Source organism: Symphalangus syndactylus, chromosome 7, assembly GCF_028878055.3.
Source record: "Symphalangus syndactylus isolate Jambi chromosome 7, NHGRI_mSymSyn1-v2.1_pri, whole genome shotgun sequence".
NCBI classification, from domain to species: Eukaryota; Metazoa; Chordata; class Mammalia; order Primates; family Hylobatidae; genus Symphalangus; species Symphalangus syndactylus.
In genome coordinates this window covers 83325729-83343601 of record NC_072429.2, presented here as the reverse complement: position 1 = coordinate 83343601, position 17873 = coordinate 83325729, and the positions used below count along the sequence as shown (strand labels likewise).

At 37.3% G+C, this 17873-nt stretch overlaps 1 protein-coding gene across 25 annotated transcripts in view; it reads right to left on the bottom strand.

Moving 5' to 3' along the window:
- The window catches only part of RALYL (RALY RNA binding protein like), a 728119-nt gene that overhangs the window by 26295 nt on the left and 683951 nt on the right, over positions 1–17873 (bottom strand). For 19 of the 25 annotated variants that reach the window (XM_055286644.2, XM_055286654.2, XM_055286638.2 and 16 more), the window contains one exon: positions 13166–13338. The exons of 4 other annotated variants lie outside the window; for them this stretch is intronic. In XM_055286644.2, the coding sequence (XP_055142619.1) occupies positions 13166–13338 (173 nt within the window). The remainder of the gene's footprint in view (positions 1–13165; positions 13339–17873) is intronic. 2 more of the 25 variants (XM_055286634.2, XM_055286633.2) reach the window with 1 other exon arrangement.

Genomic DNA, 17873 nt, shown 5'->3' with positions numbered 1-17873 from the left:
CATTCTCCCTATTGCAATACTCCCTCTTCCCCCGTGCAATAGCCCTTTCAAATAAGTCTCTCATTACTAAGTCTAGATTTGTTTTTTACTTGACAAATGTAAAAATGTAGCTCTGGAATTACCTCTGAGATCTCTTAAGAGCTGTTCAGAAAACTGTCATGAGGTACGATTTTTTGTCTCTTGGGGAAATAATTGTCCTTTCTTCTGTTTGGCCAAATAAAATGGGTGAGATTTTGTCCTGATGACCAAGAGGGCTTGACAAAACTTTAGACCGAGTTTTTCCCGACTATAGGCTCCTGACCTCCCTTTTCTTAGAGCATTTACTTTAGAAAAATTATATTTGTAAATTTTCCCTCTGCCCCTTGGAGATATAAATCTTCCCCCAGCTTCTTGCCAGTTGTATAAACCCAGGAATATATTTCTTAAGGACCTGGAATCATTCCTTTTAACTGTAATCATTAACTAAGAAGCAACCTCTATCTCTAATCTCTGTGGGAGGTGTGAACCTAACTTAGATAAGCAGCAATTAGCAAACACAGATGGCCTAATTACACTGACCAACCTTCCGCTACCATCCTCCAGTACTTTTCCACTAGTTACCCCAGTGCTTAAAAACTCTCCTGCCTGTTTCAGCAGAGCTGAGTTCAATCTGTCTATTACAATACTCTTAATTTCTGTTGAAACAGTCTTAAATGAAATCTTCCTTGCGTGTTTAACTTCATCCATTGCTATTTTTGCTTTGACACTAACATTGTGGTCACTTTGGTGCTACCTTACATGCTTGTACATTTGTTACTGCTTATGCAATTAAAAAATTTTGTTTTCCTACTATATTGATAGGGAGAGTTTTTTTTTTTTTTTTTTTTTTCAGATGGAGTTTCACTCTTGTTGCCCAGGCTGGAGTACAATGGTGAGATCTTGGCTCACCACAACCTCTGCCTCCCAGGTTCAAGCCATTTTCCTGCCTCAACCTCCCAAGTAGGTGGAATTACAGGCATATACCACCATGACTGGCTATTTTTTTTCTATTTTTTGTAGAGGGTTTCTCCATGTTGGTCAGTCTGGTCTTGAACTCCCAACCTCAGGTGATCTGCCTGCCTCGGCCTTCCAAAGTGTTGGGATTACAGACATGAGCCACCGCGCCTAGCTGGGAGAGGTCTTTTTGTTGGCAGAATTGTTTTATTTTTCTAACTACTTTCATAATTAGCTTTTTGAAATCTCACAGAATTGACTTTAGATTGCTCCATTTTCCTCTAACAAACACATTATAGCATTTTTAGAAAAGTAACTATTTTTTCCTATTTTTGTATATTTAAAGCTTATTTTTAAGCTGCTTCTCATTTCCAAAGGACTCCAGAATCTTTCTGTTCTCTTCCTCCTGTGTCATCCTCTGTATAGAAACTCAGAAATGGTGAAAATATTTTATTTTGTTTGGATCTATAATCTAGATTTGTTATTTGGCTTTTACCATCATGAGAGGGTGTTTGAAAATTGTGTATCTACCACAATACTCTTAACATCTCAAAAATCCTTAGAACTAAAGGCTGTTTTTTAATGATCACATTGATAGCTGCACTGATAGCTGCAGTTGAAATCAGAGCATCTATCTTACTTATCTGGGCATACTTTAGTTTTGAATCCTCTGAAATTTACTTTCTTATGAACTTGGGACTCTTTTGGCTTTAAAAATTGTAGATCAGGAGTGAGAGGAAGTCTTATTTTCTGGTTTGTTTTATAAGTCAGCATTCCAGCTTTGCTAACTAAATTCAGGTTACTTCAAATTTGCATTTCTATCACTCGTGGGAGACAATATTTCAGAACCACTGAAAACCAACACGATAGAGTCAATACTGCTGTGTTGACTTTTGATGTGTTGGTTTTAAGCCTCCTTCTGTTGTTCCTCCTCAGTGCCTTCAAGACTCAGGCTGCTGCCTGAATGACCTAGTGATTAAGCTATAATGAAAACTGTTTGCTTCCATGCTTTGTATAATAATCCTCAAAAGCACAGAGGGGATGCACACAAAAGTAATACTTAGAACACAGTCTGATTATGACAGACAATAAAAATGCATTTAAAATGCTCATAGTATGTTTGAGGTAATCTGAGGACATTTTCCTCTCTCTTTCTTTAACCAATATTTATGAACATTAACATATGCTAAGCACTACACTGAGGAAAAACACAGAGTAAAGTAACCCCCGAGAAATTTACAAATCAGTGATCCAGAAAGAAGGAAAATCATTAATTACAATACAGTAAGTTAAGTATGAGGAGCTATGTACAAAGCATGGCCTAAAGAAAGAAGCAAATCCAAATGGATGTGTCCTTGTTGGGGGACAGATTTATGGAACGGTGACACAGAATGATGATCTTTAAGAGAGGAGATGTTTTTGCCAGACAGACAAAATAAAGGGTAGAATGGATTATTCCAGGCACAGGGAACAGCGTATGTAAACGCATGGAGTCATGACACACTGTGTCAAAATCATCAGGTAACCCAACATCCCTCAGTGTACTCACTCATCCATCCTCATACAAATGCCAGATACTGTGCTATGCATGAGGGATCCACAATGAAAAAAGAAAACCCTGGCTCAAACAGTTTTAAATCTAGTTGAAGAGAAAGACATTTTTAAAAGTAGTAGCAGCACTGAAGGAAGTGTCCTAACAGAGGTTTGCGTGAGTTGTGGAGGATGTGCCTGAGTAACTTGAAATTTCAGGAAGGTTTCCAGATAAAACCGAGTAGTGAAATAAAAGTGGATGTTCACCAGGATCAGGTATGGAATGACATTTCAGGAAAGTCAATCCCTGCCCCTCACCCTTACCCTTCAGGCGACCTCTGTCTCTTTAATTGCAATGATACACTAGTGCTCCACTTCCTTGCCAGCATTTAGTTATAGCAGCCAATTTTGGTCAGTCTGAGTGAAGGTGTGCAGTATTACCTTATTGTGGTTTTAATTTGTACTTTCTTGAAGATTGATGATTTTGAGTGAGTTTTCATGCATTTACCTCTTTGGTGAAGTGTCTATTTGCCCTTTTTTCTTCATGTACCATGTGCTCTATCCCAGTGGTTCTCAGCCTTGGCTGCACAGACTTTTGGTCTGGGCTCCACCTTCTGAAACTTTGATTTAATTGTTATGGCTTGTGGTCCCTGTCATTGGTGTTTATGAAAGATGCACCCTCAGTGATGTCATGTGCACTCAGTTTTGAAAACTCTACTGTTGTACTTCAGGGTTCTCGAACTTCAGTAGGTACCACAATCACCTAGAATGCGTGTTAAAACATAGGGGACTGGGGTCCACCCCAGAGTTTCTGATCCAGTGAGCCTGGGTTAGAGCCTGAGAATCTGCATTTCTAACAAATATTCCACATAAGATGCTGCTGGTTCTGGGCCATCCTCTGAGTTCCACTGCTTTAGCCAAACTAAACTGGCAACTTCCCCAATTCTTTCATACCTTTCTTCCTTGTATATACTCTGTTCTCTCTGTGTGGAATGCCACCTAATTCTTTTTTTTACTTTGCATACATTTTTTCATTCTTCAAGAACCAACTAGAATGTTACACAGATTTTGTGAAGTCTGCTCTATCATCTCACTTCCCACACCCGACTGCATGACTTATGTGACATTTTTTACCTATCATACTGTTTTATTTATTTGTTCTGGTTGCAATATCTTCTCTTCTACCCAGTGAGAGCTCTGTGAAACCAGAAACCAGTAGGTCTTATTCTTTGAATCTTAAGCAACCAACAATATCTGGCACAGTACTGAGTTTCCACTATTTAATTAAAAATTCTTTCGGTTGTTGTTTTAATGAATAAGTGTCTGGGTGACTAAAGAAAATGTGATATGTAAGGCTTCTCACATACTCAGTTTTCATAAAACCACAAGTTACCATCTGTTACTAAATTCATGGCCAGATCACATGAGCCAGAGAACAAATCTATAGCAAAAACTGAAGCAAAAGCCCTATATCATCACAGGATACTGTTAGAGTTATCTTTATTTAAAAAAAAGCCATAAGAATAGAATTTAAAAAGAAATTGTTTTGAATTGAATGTGCTGAGAGCTATACAATCAAATAAAAATTTAACAAGCTGAAATCAAGTCATAATTCTTCTCAGAATATTACATTTGTTTCCTGAAGTCTTTCTTATCAAATAAAAAGTGCTTTTTTAAATACATTTGAATAATCCAGGGTTTTTAAAAATACAAAGTTTCATATGAAGATTATGTTGCTAGAAATGTAATGTTTTATTGAAAGCTTCACTGGCAAAATGAGATGATCATAACAATAGCAATGATAACAACAGCTACAATTTACTTGTTTACTTTGTGCCAGTGACTTTGTTAAGTGCAGTCCATGCATTATATTTTTTAATCATTACGAAAGCGCCATGAGGTGGGTATTATTATTCTATTTTCATACCAAGGCTGAAAGAAGTTAAATAGTTTGTTCAAGGCCAGTATTCAATTCCATTTCTATGTAGGGGTGCCAGATAAAATACAGGAAACCCAGTTGAATTTGAATTTCAAATTAAATAACACTTTTTGGTACATTTCATGGAGTATTTGGGACATGATTATATTAGAAAATCATTTACTATTTTTCTGAAATGAAACTTTAACTGAGTGTCCTGTATTTTATTTGCCAAATCTGGAGACCCTATTTCTATCTGACTCCAAAAAATTTGCATCAGACCACTAGGTTGTATTGCATTCCAATTCTCTCTTATGTACAGGTAGGTACAGGTTTACTTATATGAAATTTGTGGAATAAACTTCAAACATTTAGCAAAGCATCAAGGCCTTTTATAATTTGCCCTCTGTTCTCCTGCATTCAGGGGTGCAGCAAATGCCAAGGCCTTGAAACAGGAGCTAAGCTGTGTGTGCCTGGAAGCTACAGAGCTGATGTGGGGTGAACTGGAGAGAACTAGGAGCCAGATCAGAGAGGTAGCAGGGGCCGGATCACGCAAGACTTTGTAGATCACTGTAAGGACTTAGGTATCTATTCCAAGAAAGGTAGGCAGTTATTGGAGAGTTTTAAGTACAATGAAATAGCCCGGCTAAAGCTTTAACACAACCAAACTGGCAGCTCTTTGGAGAACAATCTGCAGAAGAATAAAGCCAGAAGCAGGGAGTTACTGCAAAATAGTCAGTAGCTCATGTAGCTGCTTTGCTCTATAGTAGAACTCATGGTTCAGACTTTAAGCTGTGTTACTTGGGGTCTTGGTGACAACTTCCAGTTTAGAGCTGGGGACAGGGCATTGTCCTTGCAACTTTAATGTGGAATCTGATGTGGCTTCTCTGGCACAATGAGACCTGAAGGGATCTTGCACCAACTGCACCTTGTGGGTCCTGCACCTCTGAGTGTGAGAGAGTCATACTGGTTCTCACAAAAGGCAGCAGCAAAGGCTGCGGCAAGGCTGCATCCTCAAGGGGGAGGGCAGGTAGTGGGCAGGCAGAAGAAGCACATCATCAGATATGCTCCTGAGCACAGGTGAGATACTTTCTGGAACTCCCAGAAGCAGCTGCGAGAGATTGTGAGGGAGTGGCAAGGTATTGCAGCTATGCAGAGGCTGATATAAAGCCAGTAGACTTTTATTATTAATATAACTATGACTTAATTTATCCCATGTCTGGAAATGCATGGAAACATTTAGGTCACCAAAATTAAATACATGAAGTTAAGTAGGACAATAAAACACAAAATACAGGCCTGGCACAGTGGCTCACACCTGTAATCCCAGCACTTTGGGAGGCCGAGGTGGGTGTATCACCTGAGGTCAGGAGTTAGAGACCACCCTGACCAACATGGTGAAACCCCGTCTCTACTAAAAATACAAAAATTAGCCAGGCGTGGTGGTGGGTGCCTGTAATCCCAGCTACTTGGGAGGCTGAGGCAGGAGAATCACTTGAACTTGGGAGGTGGAGGTTGTGGTGAGCCAAGATCACGCCACTGCACTCCAGCTTGGGTGACAGAAAGAGGCTCTGTCTCAAAACAAAGAAACAAACACACAAACCAGAAAATATACAAAAGGATAAAAATGCCCTACAATAAAAACAGAAAGACTTGGCAAGGTTTTTATGACTTTGGAAAAAAATATGTAAGAGGATACAAATGCTCTACAACATAAAAAAAGACTTAGCAAAGTGTTTCTGACTTTTTAAGTCTTTTTTTTTTTTTTTTTTTTTTTTTGTCGTAGCGCAGTAGGTCACCTAGACTAGGTCAATTGCAGGACACATGCACCATGGTTGTTTATCTTATCCCTAACTCCATCCAAATAATGGTACTGATTTCTTCATGCCTTCAATATCTGTTCTCAGTAGGACAGGGAAGACAGCTTATGATGGATTGATAGAGTTCAAGATGAAGGTCTTTGAATGCTGTGCTAAAATACAAAAATCAAACAAAATTCAAAATCAAACAGATTAAGTAACTACAGAGTAGCACAAAATGCCTACTCTGTGCCAAGTATGTGCCTTTTAGACATTAGTTCATTTATTCCTCATGGCAATTGTGAGCCAGACAGATATTATTGTCAACCCTCTTTTATAGATGGAAAAACTAAAGCCAGTGAAGGCACAGGTAAGTGGCTTGCTCAAAGTCATGGGAGTTTGAACATGCTTCTGTCAGACTGCAGGCAGAGCTCTTGTTTCTAACAGTTAAGCCATCCAACCTCCAGGAAAGATTTTGCCTTAATGGCAGAGTTCTTTAACTAAAATAAAAATGATTGAAATCAAGTGAGATGCCAAGAGTAGCAAGTCTGAAATAAGAGGGGACACTTATTATAAAGGGATCAGAGCCCTTGAAGAGACAGGATTCCAGGTGGAAAGCTGGAAGCAGAGATATCTGCTTATTACACACTTTTTCTCACATCAAAGGCTGAGTCATATCCCATTTCTGTTGACAATAGCTGGCCAGTGGGCATGCATGACCCATGCAGGTCACCTAGACCAGGTCAATTGCAGGACACATGCACCATGGCTGTTCATCCTATCCCTAACTCCATCCAAATAATGGTACTGCTGTCTTTATGCCCTCAATATCTATTCTCAGCAGGACAGGGAAGATAGCATATGATGGATTGATAGAGTTCAAGATAAAGGTCTTTGAATGCTGTGCTAAAATACATGCCAAAATCCAACAGATTGAGTAATATTTTCTTCCTTGTAATTTATAATTCTAACTAATTCAGTTGGCACTACCTTTGTGGAACATGTCTCACAAGTTCTTGTTTGTCCTCTAGCCAGCATTCATTCAAAATGATAAGAAAAAGAAAGAGAAGCACAGTTGATAAGGGGGATCATCCAGGTGAAGGACTTCATTAGGAAAGAAACAAAAAGTCTCAAAAAGGAGACATTTTCAGTCTTTCTCATAAAGAAAGACCAAGAATATTGATCAGAATGCTTTATGCATTCCAGTCTTTCAATGGTGTACCAGAATGTTTGCTTTGAGTTGTCTTCAACTGCAGGATTGGATTTGAGGTTCAGACCTGCTCCAGTGTGCATAGAAATTCAATACCTGGTAAGCCCAGGTGACTTACTGCTTAGTTGAATGTTTTGTTAAATCCTGAAAGATGTAGTGCAATGTAGTACTCAGCTTGCATGTCTAAGTATTACACAATTCACCTAGGTAAATCTACTGTGGATTCTTGCTAGATTTGCCTGATTCGATTGCGTGTAGTCAGCAAAAGGAAAAGTAATTATAAGTGGAATTCAAAAGAACTCAAATTCTCCTTAATCCATTTAAATGTTTTGCTTGTCTATAGTTTCCTTTGGGAATTGATGGTTTAGCTCTGTAGTTTCAAACCTTGGTTTGATAAAGCACAGATTCCAGGGCTGCTTCTTGAGATAATCTGTGTTGGCATTTTAGCACCCCAGGTATTGAGTGCAAGTTGACCAAAAACTCTCCTTTGGAAAACACTAGATTAGCCTAAAGCCCCATAACACATCTGACAGCTTTATAATGTCCTAGAGTGTTCACAGAAGCCTTTTCTCATACATCTGAGGAGAGCTCATTTGCTTTTTTGAATTAGCACTGTGTTAAGCACTAGCTTTCCTATAGTATTTCCATTACGGCAAAGGCCACTTTAATTTTGGATGATGTTATTTTATGTAAAGGGGAATACAGATTTGGTGGATACAAATAGAGAGAATAAAAGAGCTTGAAATGTTGCATTTGTGAAGTTTCCAGTAGTTTTATTTTTTAAAATTCACCTTTACCTACCTATGTATAATGTGAATTATCTAATGCATTTTGGATTTTAAATATATATTTTCCATAAAATGATCTGGGGACAATGAAGGATGATTTGGATGTCGTTTATTCAATTTTAGCACATGTTGTTTCTTTAATTTGTCATCCTTCAAGGTAAAGTTCCAACCCCATTTCTGCCAGGAGTCTTTATTGACCATAGTGGCTATGTCTGGTTCCCCACCTGTAAACTGTTTTTCATATGGTTCTTACCATGACATGCTGCGTTGTATTTTTTGTCTGTGGCCCTTATCCTCAGTTAGTTCATATCTTTCTTATTTTCCTTCTTTATCCCCAGTGGTCAATCAATGAATACTTGCTAGTGCATTTATTCAGAAACAAGACTATAGTAGTGGTTTCATAGTGTATGTATAGTGCATCAATACAGAGAGTTTAACTGTAGAGAAATCCAAATTTTGACTTCTATGCACTACTGAAATATAGAGGTATAGATTATTGTAGAATCACAGATTTTTAGTCTTGGCTGGCTTCTTATAAATTATAAAGTCCAAGGTTGTTTTTTTGTTTTGTTTTTCTGTTTTTGTGCATGAAGAAATCAGTCATCTGTCTGTGTTTTTTTTTTTTTTTTTTTTTTTTTTTTTTTTTTTGAAGACAGAGTTTTTGCTCTGTTGCCCAGGCTGGAGTGCAATGGCACAATCTCGACTCACTGCAACCCCCGTCTCTTGGGTTCAAGCGAGTCTCCTGCCTGAGCCTTCTGAGAAGCTGTAATTACAGGTAACTGCTACCATGCCCGGCTAATTTTTGTATTTTTAGTAGAGATGAAGTTTCACCATGTTGGCCAGGCTGGTTTCAAACTCTTGATCTCAGGTGATCCATCCACCTCAGCCTCCCAAAGTGCTAGGATTACAGGCGTGAGCCACCATGCTCAGCCAGGAAATCAGTCTTCTCTCTACAAGACACTAAGCTACTTGAGACAAGGAGCCATACTCTTAAACATTTCCTTTCATACATAAAGCAATGACTTTAGTTATCCCTGCATTTTTGGTAGCACCTGGTGCACGCATGATACATTCCCAAATGTTAGTGGAAAAAAATGCTTCATGGAAATCAATTTCACTAAGTGTATATTTAGAACTAGACATTATGTGGATAGTCTGTGCTCATATCTTTGGCTTCTCACCACCTCACAAGGGGCACCACCATCTACAGCTACCCTACTAGCTCATTTTGTTGAATTTCCTTCACTTCAGATCCAATTCTTATTTCCTGTTCATTCTTTTGCAATGGCATTCTGGATTTGCCTTGAGCAGCCAAATGGGCATGTGGATACCAGCTCTTCTTTGTGAGAAAAACTCTAATTATATTGTATCTTTGCTGTACAAATCTATGATGCCCTTTATTATCTAAAAAGAAAATATTTGTGCTTTTATTTCGCTTTTTGGGAACCAAGGATGGTTTGGTTCAGTAGCCTGGAAAGGAGATAACAGTGAACACCAGACTAGGGAATTTTCTGTTGGCCAATCACTAGGAGAGACTCCTTAGTTTCAATCTGGATTGCAAGGACTGAGTGTTAAACCCTTCCTCATTTATTATTTTCCAAGTCTTAGAAACAAAATGATATAATAGAGATAGGATTTATCTCTAGTTCCCTAAGCCTCCAATGATAATACCAAGGTTGAGGGAGAAAACCTGATGAGTACCTCCAGGCAGGTGCTCAGTTCTAATCAGCTATTTTCTGTGTATTTAGAGTATAGTCCAGATACCATGGTTTGGATTTATTGCCATGACTGTATGGTCAAGCCTTGCTCTTTCAGACATATTGCTCCTAGGAAACATATGCATCCAGAGTAAAAATGAAACAGAAGGGTTTTTGAAATTTCTGATCTTGCCTTACTATTTTGTAAAAAAGAAAGTCAAGAGAGACTCGGAGAAGTTATATGGTTAGGTAGTTCAATTGGACTGATAATGACAGATCTGGGACTGAAATTGGCCATGCCTTCTCTTTCTTGTCAGCCTTTTGATAACTGTCTTACTCTTTCACCCTCTCATCCAATATTTGCAGTGACTTCATGCCCATGTAGATGACTCATCTTGCATCTGAGCCCCTCATTCCTTACATTCTTCGTCTGCTGTGACTTTCGCACTGATCCCACTTCTATCACTCCCTCCCATGGAGCATCTCATCATCTCTAACTGTCCACCTCTGAAATATCTCAGTCCCTAAGTACAGACTTTGTTTTTCTTTTATTCATTTAGTTCCTCTTTCTCTGGTCCTTAATGGTATATGTAGGGGCTTTTTGTTCCCTTTGTGCCTTTATTTTCTCATTTTTAAACCGCCCCCCACAACCGTGTTCCCTTCCTTCCCTGTTGGTTAGATTCCATGACCCATCTAGTCAGCCACTCTTTTTTTTTTTTTTACTAATATCTTCAACTCTTATTATTTATTGTTTTTTTTTGCACTATCTGACAAAAATGCAACTTTGAACATGTTTGCTTTCTTCATGCTTCCATAAGGGCTGCTAAAAGCCAATGGAGAAAAGGCAGATTGATGACTTCATAACAGTAGTTCTCAAAGTGTGATCCCAGACCAGCAGCATCAGTATAATTTAGGAACATGTTACAAATACAAATTCCTAGAGCCCCCTTCAGCATACTGAATCAGAATCTGTCAGAATGGGATACAAGAATCTGTGTTTTTACAAAGTTCTCTAAGTAGTTCTGATACATCTTAAAGTTTGCAAAATACTGCTATCTTAATTCTTGATCTTTAACCTTAACTGGCTACTAACACTGCCAATCTTTATATGTTTTCTAAATTAGTAATCTTTAGTGTTTTCCATAGTAGCCTTTTCAAATCTTTTTCATTCCCCTCAAATCTTGGATAGTACCCATCTCTCCTCATTCCCCAGAGGTTATCACTCTCTGACTTTTCTTAGTTTGTGCTTGAACTCCCTCAAACTCCTGCCACAACATCCTCAGACTAACCACAGTCACTTGCAGTGGAGGAGTCTTCAGGTATGTATATTTGTGGTCTAGATCCCTTTCCTTTCAGCATTGGGGATCTTTTCTCTTTCTCTTCACCAACTTCTCTCTCTCTACTGGCATCCTTCACCTAATCTCATCACAACTTACATTCACACTCTTTGGGATTTTGATTCTATGTGTGATGAAAAACATTGTAGGGTTTTAAGCAAGGAAATGGCATTATCTGACAGATAGTTTATAAAGATTTTTACCCTTCTTCTGTGGAGAATGGGTTGCATGAGGCAAGAGTTGAAGCAAGAAAACCAGTTTAGATATTATGGAAAATCTGAAGAACAGGGATGGTGGCTTGGGTCATAGTACTTGTCGTGGAGTTGTAACTAACTTTGGGGATGTGAGTTGGAAGTAGAATTAACAAGGATGAAGGTGGGGGCCAAGGATGATCTTAGTCTTTGGTTTTAATAACTATGTGAATGGCGATGCTGTTTACCAGAATGAGGAAGCCTGGGAAAGTACAAAATGATTGGAAAAAAATCAATTTGGGACATTTGTTTGTTCTTCACTCTAATCCTTAATCAATAGATTCCTGAAATCAATGTCAGTCTAAGAACAGGTGCTTAAGTTCTGCAAACTGATACAGACTTTCATAGAAATAGGGGTGGTTGTTAAAAGTTCATATTTGAAAAGTTTAAATGAAGGTGCTGGCTGGGCGCAGTGGTTCACACATGTAATCCCAGCTCTTTGGGAGGCCGAGGTGGGCGGATCACTTGAGGTCAGGAGTTTGAGACCAGCCTGGCCAACATGGTGAAACCACATCTCTATTAAAATTACAAAAATTAGCTGGATGTGGTGGCAGGCGCCTGTAGTCCCAGCTACATAGGAGGCTGAGGCAGGAGAATTGCGTGAACCAGGGGGGCAGAGGTTGCAGTGAGCTGAGATCATGCTACTGCACTCCAGCCTGGGTGACAGAGTGAGAATCTGTCTCAAAAATAATTAAATAAATAAACAAAAAATAATAAAAGTGCCATAAATTTTAACAGAGCTGGCATGTTAAAAGTCAATATAGAATCTATACAATTCAGCTGTCTTGGAAACTATTGATAAAACAAGCACCATGACAAAATGAGTTAAGTAACAAAAGGTACAATATTAAACTGGAATCTGATTTTTACCTGGGATAAGGCAAGTTTAACATGATCAGTCCATGGATATTTGGAAGTTGGCAACATATACACACACACTTGCCTGCATATCATTTTTATTAGTCCTTTGAGATAGTATATTTAATTTCATGCTTCATAAAATATGAGAAATAACATCCTCATCAGCATACATTTACCAAGTCTGTGATGTGGTTATGCAGGAAAGGACATCTGGAAATCAGCAGTATAATGATTACAATATTAGGAAAATACAACTTGTAAATAGCAGGTCTTAGCCAAATTCCCAACTCATAATAACTGATTATCAGGCAGTACAGGCATTGAAAACGGTGAACTGGCCATCTACCAAAGGGTCATCTTAGGGAGCACACTGTAGACAAGACTGTTGGCCATATAAATAGTATAAATAATTATCGTCAGTTAGTAACCCAGGTATCTTCCAGTATATTGTAGTTTGTTACCAGGATATTATATCCACATATAGTTCACTGTAATTGCATAAATGCAAGGTTCCTTTTGCAATGGAGCATTTTGGAGAGAATCTTTCATTTCGGACTTTAAATATACCTAATCTCTTATATGATATTTATTTTGCTCCTTCATTTAGACCTTCCTATTTTAAGTTAGCAATAAAGTATTGAGCACTTATTATGTGCAAAGCACTATACTCGTGTTCCCTTAAATATATGCATATAAAAGAAATAAGCCCTAAATGATTTAATCCTTATTTTAGAATGAATGAGTTGCTAACATGCTAGTGTTGTTACCCAAAGGGTGTGAATACCAAATGTTTCGTTCCTACCAGCTCATGACCCCCATCTTCATCGAAGTCCTCCTCTATCCCATCTGTCATCTCTTCTCCATCGGCATCTGGCCCTCCTTCAGCAGGCTCCTCTGTAGAGTGATCTGCAATCTCTGACACACATTCCTCTTGGATCAGCACTAGACTCTCTTCCAATTGCTTCTTCTGAGCTTCTGGGGGGGAAAAAGCAAATGACTACTACCTTGGGTTGCTCATGAGCCATTTGGATAAACTATGAAAAAACAGTCTACGAAAGGGTAAACTCTATATGCTATTAAAGGTGTATAGAAGGTAAGGTAATATTATGCTTTAAGTTGAATTTTTTCAATCATGTAAATCATGTACAGATTTCTATGTGCAGTTACATGTAAGCATATTTATTTTAACAGAATTAGCAAAAATTAGGGAATCCAGATGGTAGTAGTATATAAATTAGTAAGATTTACATAAACAGATTGATCTTTCTGGCTACTTTATTTTATATATAGTGCTTTCTAATAAAGATGATCTTTCTGAGAGGAAAATAGAGCAAAAACAAATGGCAAAAATCAGATACAACATAGAAATTGTTCACTCAAGGAAGCAGGATGGAGAAAATTCATTGACAAGTTCAAACCTAAGTGAAGAAGACAAAAACTCACTGAGGAAAAAAGTACAAAAGCAAATATGTTGTTTTTCAGACAACATGTCTATGTGAATAATCGCCTGAAATTTTGAAGTCTAAATTCTGTTGACAGATGTGGTTAACTTCAATAGTTAAGAACATAAATTCTGGGGTCAGACAACCTGGGTTCAAAGTTGAGCTTCATCACCTAATAGCTTTGTGATGTGTGCAAAGTGGAAATGATTAACCCTCCATGTGTCTCAGTTTTCTCATCCATAGCGCAATAAGGACAACTATTTACTAAACTTTCAGGGTTTGGTGTAGTGAATCAAAGTGTTAGTATAGAGACTTGCAAATAATAAGTGCTCAACAAACGAAGCTACACTCCACATTAGCAGAATTTCCTCTAGTTGTCAGGATCTGTGCATTCCATATAGAAACCTGCTCAAATGGAAATTGTGCTGACAGCATCATAATTATTTCCTCTAGTGGGTGGTATTCATCCCCTATGATAATATAAAGAAATGTTGGGTATCCAATAAATTAGATCATTGTATGTTCCTCCTTCTCTAACTTATTCCCATGTGTTCATGACTATTCAAAAGTTGGTTGTTTTCACTAATTTTGCTGCATTATCTTTTATCAGAGGATTAGTCTATCCTTTGATCTGAGTTTTTAAATAGCCTAATTTTTAATCTTATTTATTGATAATTTATGACAATAAAAGTAGTTTATAGAGATAAATAACTTTAGGGTATTCATTTCTGGTCTTTTTCATAATGTGAGATAAAAGGAAAATGAGCATTGATATAAACATTTTGTCTCAGCACCAAACTTTTCAAACATAACCAATATGTAAATCAACAAACTGATATAAATATAATGTACAAATAAGCAAATAAGCAGATATTCTTTCCAAGAAATTGTTTATAATTAAAATAATACTTTTATAAATAAATGTGTATCTATACCTTCTTGCATTTTAATTCTCCAAATGATAAAGTTTATTGAAAATAAGACAATAGTAGAGGGTCGCCGTGCCTTGCCTCTGTTGTCAGAGTTTAGTTACTCTGAGCTCTAGTTGACAAGATTCTAGCTCTAGCTTTGTTACTTACCCACAGAATTATAGACACTGAGTTTGAGTCTAAGTTTTGGCCATTTGTTCAGGGCAGGTCCTTTAAGCACATTAAGTCATTCTTTCCTCATCTATACCTACCTCTCGGTTTTACTGTGAGAATGAGCAGAGCATATATTTGGGAAATGTTTTGCAAATTATAAAGGACTACATAAATGTGTTCTATTATATACAAAAGGGAGACGGTATGCTCTTCACTGTGAATATGTTGAAGGAATAACAACAACAGTGAGCTTAGATCAAGAAGCCTGTTGAGATCACAGAATAACACTCATGGGTCTGAGGCTCTGTTTCAGAGGAGGAAAAGAGCTAGTAGATCAAACCAAGGCTGGAAATAATTACTATGGGTATCATAAATGACCAAAACATAGGCTCTTTTTCATTAAGAGAAAGACATTTACTTCATATAAATAGACACAAGCTATACATGCCTTGATGTTTTTAAAATCAACTTATTAGGTTCAAATTTCTCTATTTAACAACACTATTTGTGCAGTAAGGATGTGAATTCTGCTTTTAAAACTATACTTTTTATCTTGATATGCATATACAGATGTACTAAGGGAAGGACGTATAGTACATAAATTCTTCCCATTTTTCCTAATGTCTATATAACATTTAGCACAGAAAGTCCTATGAAGACTATAAAGTGGTTATTGTAAAATATAACCAAGATTTTTTCTAAATATAGAAAATTATTATCCAATTTAAGAAGTAAAAGTGAGTTAAAGAAAAAAAATCCATTTAATCTAGAGAAGACTCAGTTCTCTGAATTAAAAGGAAGGTAAATAAGGCAAGAATGACCAAAAACACTCTCAATTTTACTCTTACTGAAGATTTCTAGGTTTTATTCTCATTTTCCTTCCACATATCATTCATTATGCTCTACAATTCTAGATCTGTAACCTAGGTTAACCCACATACACATCTATTAGTAGGCTCCACTGAGAAAATGATGTGATAGGTCGACTAGCTCGAGCGTTGGACAGTTTTGAATCCTTTACCATGAATCACATCTCTTGTTTTATTCTGTTGCCTCTCCTATCACTGATCCTTTGAGTGTACAATGGAGGTGGCTACTCTGGTTTTGGCCCCCCACTCTTCCTCCTAAAAGAGGTTTTTGTACACATCATCTAAACCGCTCACTTCTTGCCACTCTGTGTCACCCTGCCACTTGTTGGAAATGCCCTAGCTTTCAAGACCTGGTGTTGGTACCTCAAGAAAGAGGGAGAAATGGAAATTTGGGATTCTTACAATTCTATACAGTGAAAAATGCTTTCAATCTTATAAATTTTTTAAAACCAAACGTTCTCAATGTTAAGTCATTGTGTTTATCTTTTTGTTACAACACATATATGGACTTTTGCTTAAGATTGACATATATTAGGAATTCAACTGGCCTAGTATATCCATTTCTTCTCTAATGATTCCAGAAATATTTGTTCTTTGAGAACTCTTTTTGATGTTGAAAGTAACATATACATATATGTGTGTGTAATATATATACATATATGTGTGTATATGTGTGTGTAATATATATACATATATGTGTGTATATGTATGTGTATACATATATGTGTGTATATATGTGTATATGTGTGTGTATGTATGTGTATAAATATAATTTATAAAATTATACATATATATAAATTATATATATGTATAATTTTTTCTCTAGAAGATCTCTGGCCAAGGAAGCATAGCAGATTTTCAAAGGACCCCTGTAGGACCACACTTTAAACATGCATAGTCCTCATCTGGCTTCATGTATCAATTTGTTGCAGCTTGTATCAGGAAAGCTGACTTTCCTGATTTTCCCAGCTGAATGTAATCTTTCCCTCTTTGATCAACCGAGGCCCTGATCAAATGCTGTCTTATAGGTAGTTCTACTGTTTTCTTATCTTCTTCTCATTAGTGTTTAAGCTCCTTGGAAATTGAGCTATTGCCTCAGAAGATCGTTGTCACACTCAAAGAGGATGATATAGAAGTTGATCTTTTGTAAACTGAAAAGCACAATACAAGTCAGTTATCAAAACATTTTGATGTGCTCTGTACGCCTCACTGAATGCCTTGCACATGAAGAGATAAGGTATCAGGAAGGATATAGGGTTTGAGATCCATACTTCTGCTAATTACTAGTCCTATTAATTGTAGTTTTCTTCTCTAAAAGGTAAGCATGAAAATAACATCTATCTCAGCTGCTGTGTGCTCTAATGAAGAAAAAGATGTGACTGTGTTTTTTAAACTGCAAAGACCACACAAACGTAACAGGCTCAAAACAAACAGTTCTTGAGTTGAATCTATATTTATTTCTTGATTGCTATAGACAAATTTCCCATGTCAAAATTATTCACCCCTACTGATCATTAAGAATCAGGCATTACAAAGATTATTTTGGATTTTGGTTTCAATACGGCCTTTTTAGTTCTATGTTTAGACAGGCATAGTCCAATACTGATATGGTTTGTCTGTGTCCCCACCCAAATCTCATCTTGAATTGTAGCTCCCATAATACCCACGTATTGTGGGAGGGACCCAGTGGGAGATAATTGAATGATGGGGGTGGTTGGCCCCATTATAGTAAATAAGTCTCACAAGGTCTGATGGTTTTATAAGGGGTTTCCTGTTTCTCCTGACTCTCACTCTCTCTTGCCTGCTGCCATGTAAGATGTGTCTTTCATTTTCTGCTATGATTGTGAGGCCTCCCCAGCCACATGGAACTGTGAGTTCATTAAACCTCCTTTTCTGAAGTTACCCAGTCTTGGGTATGTCTTTATTAGCAGCATGAGAACAAACTAATACAGTACATAGTACATAGACATAGTTACTCTACTTTTTGTATTAACATACAATATACATGTGATTCTGATGATGTATTTCAAAGGCAGTGGTATATTAATACAGTTCATTGCAAAAAATCCTATATATTATTCTCATCATCCAATCATTAACTTCAAAGCTAAATGCTT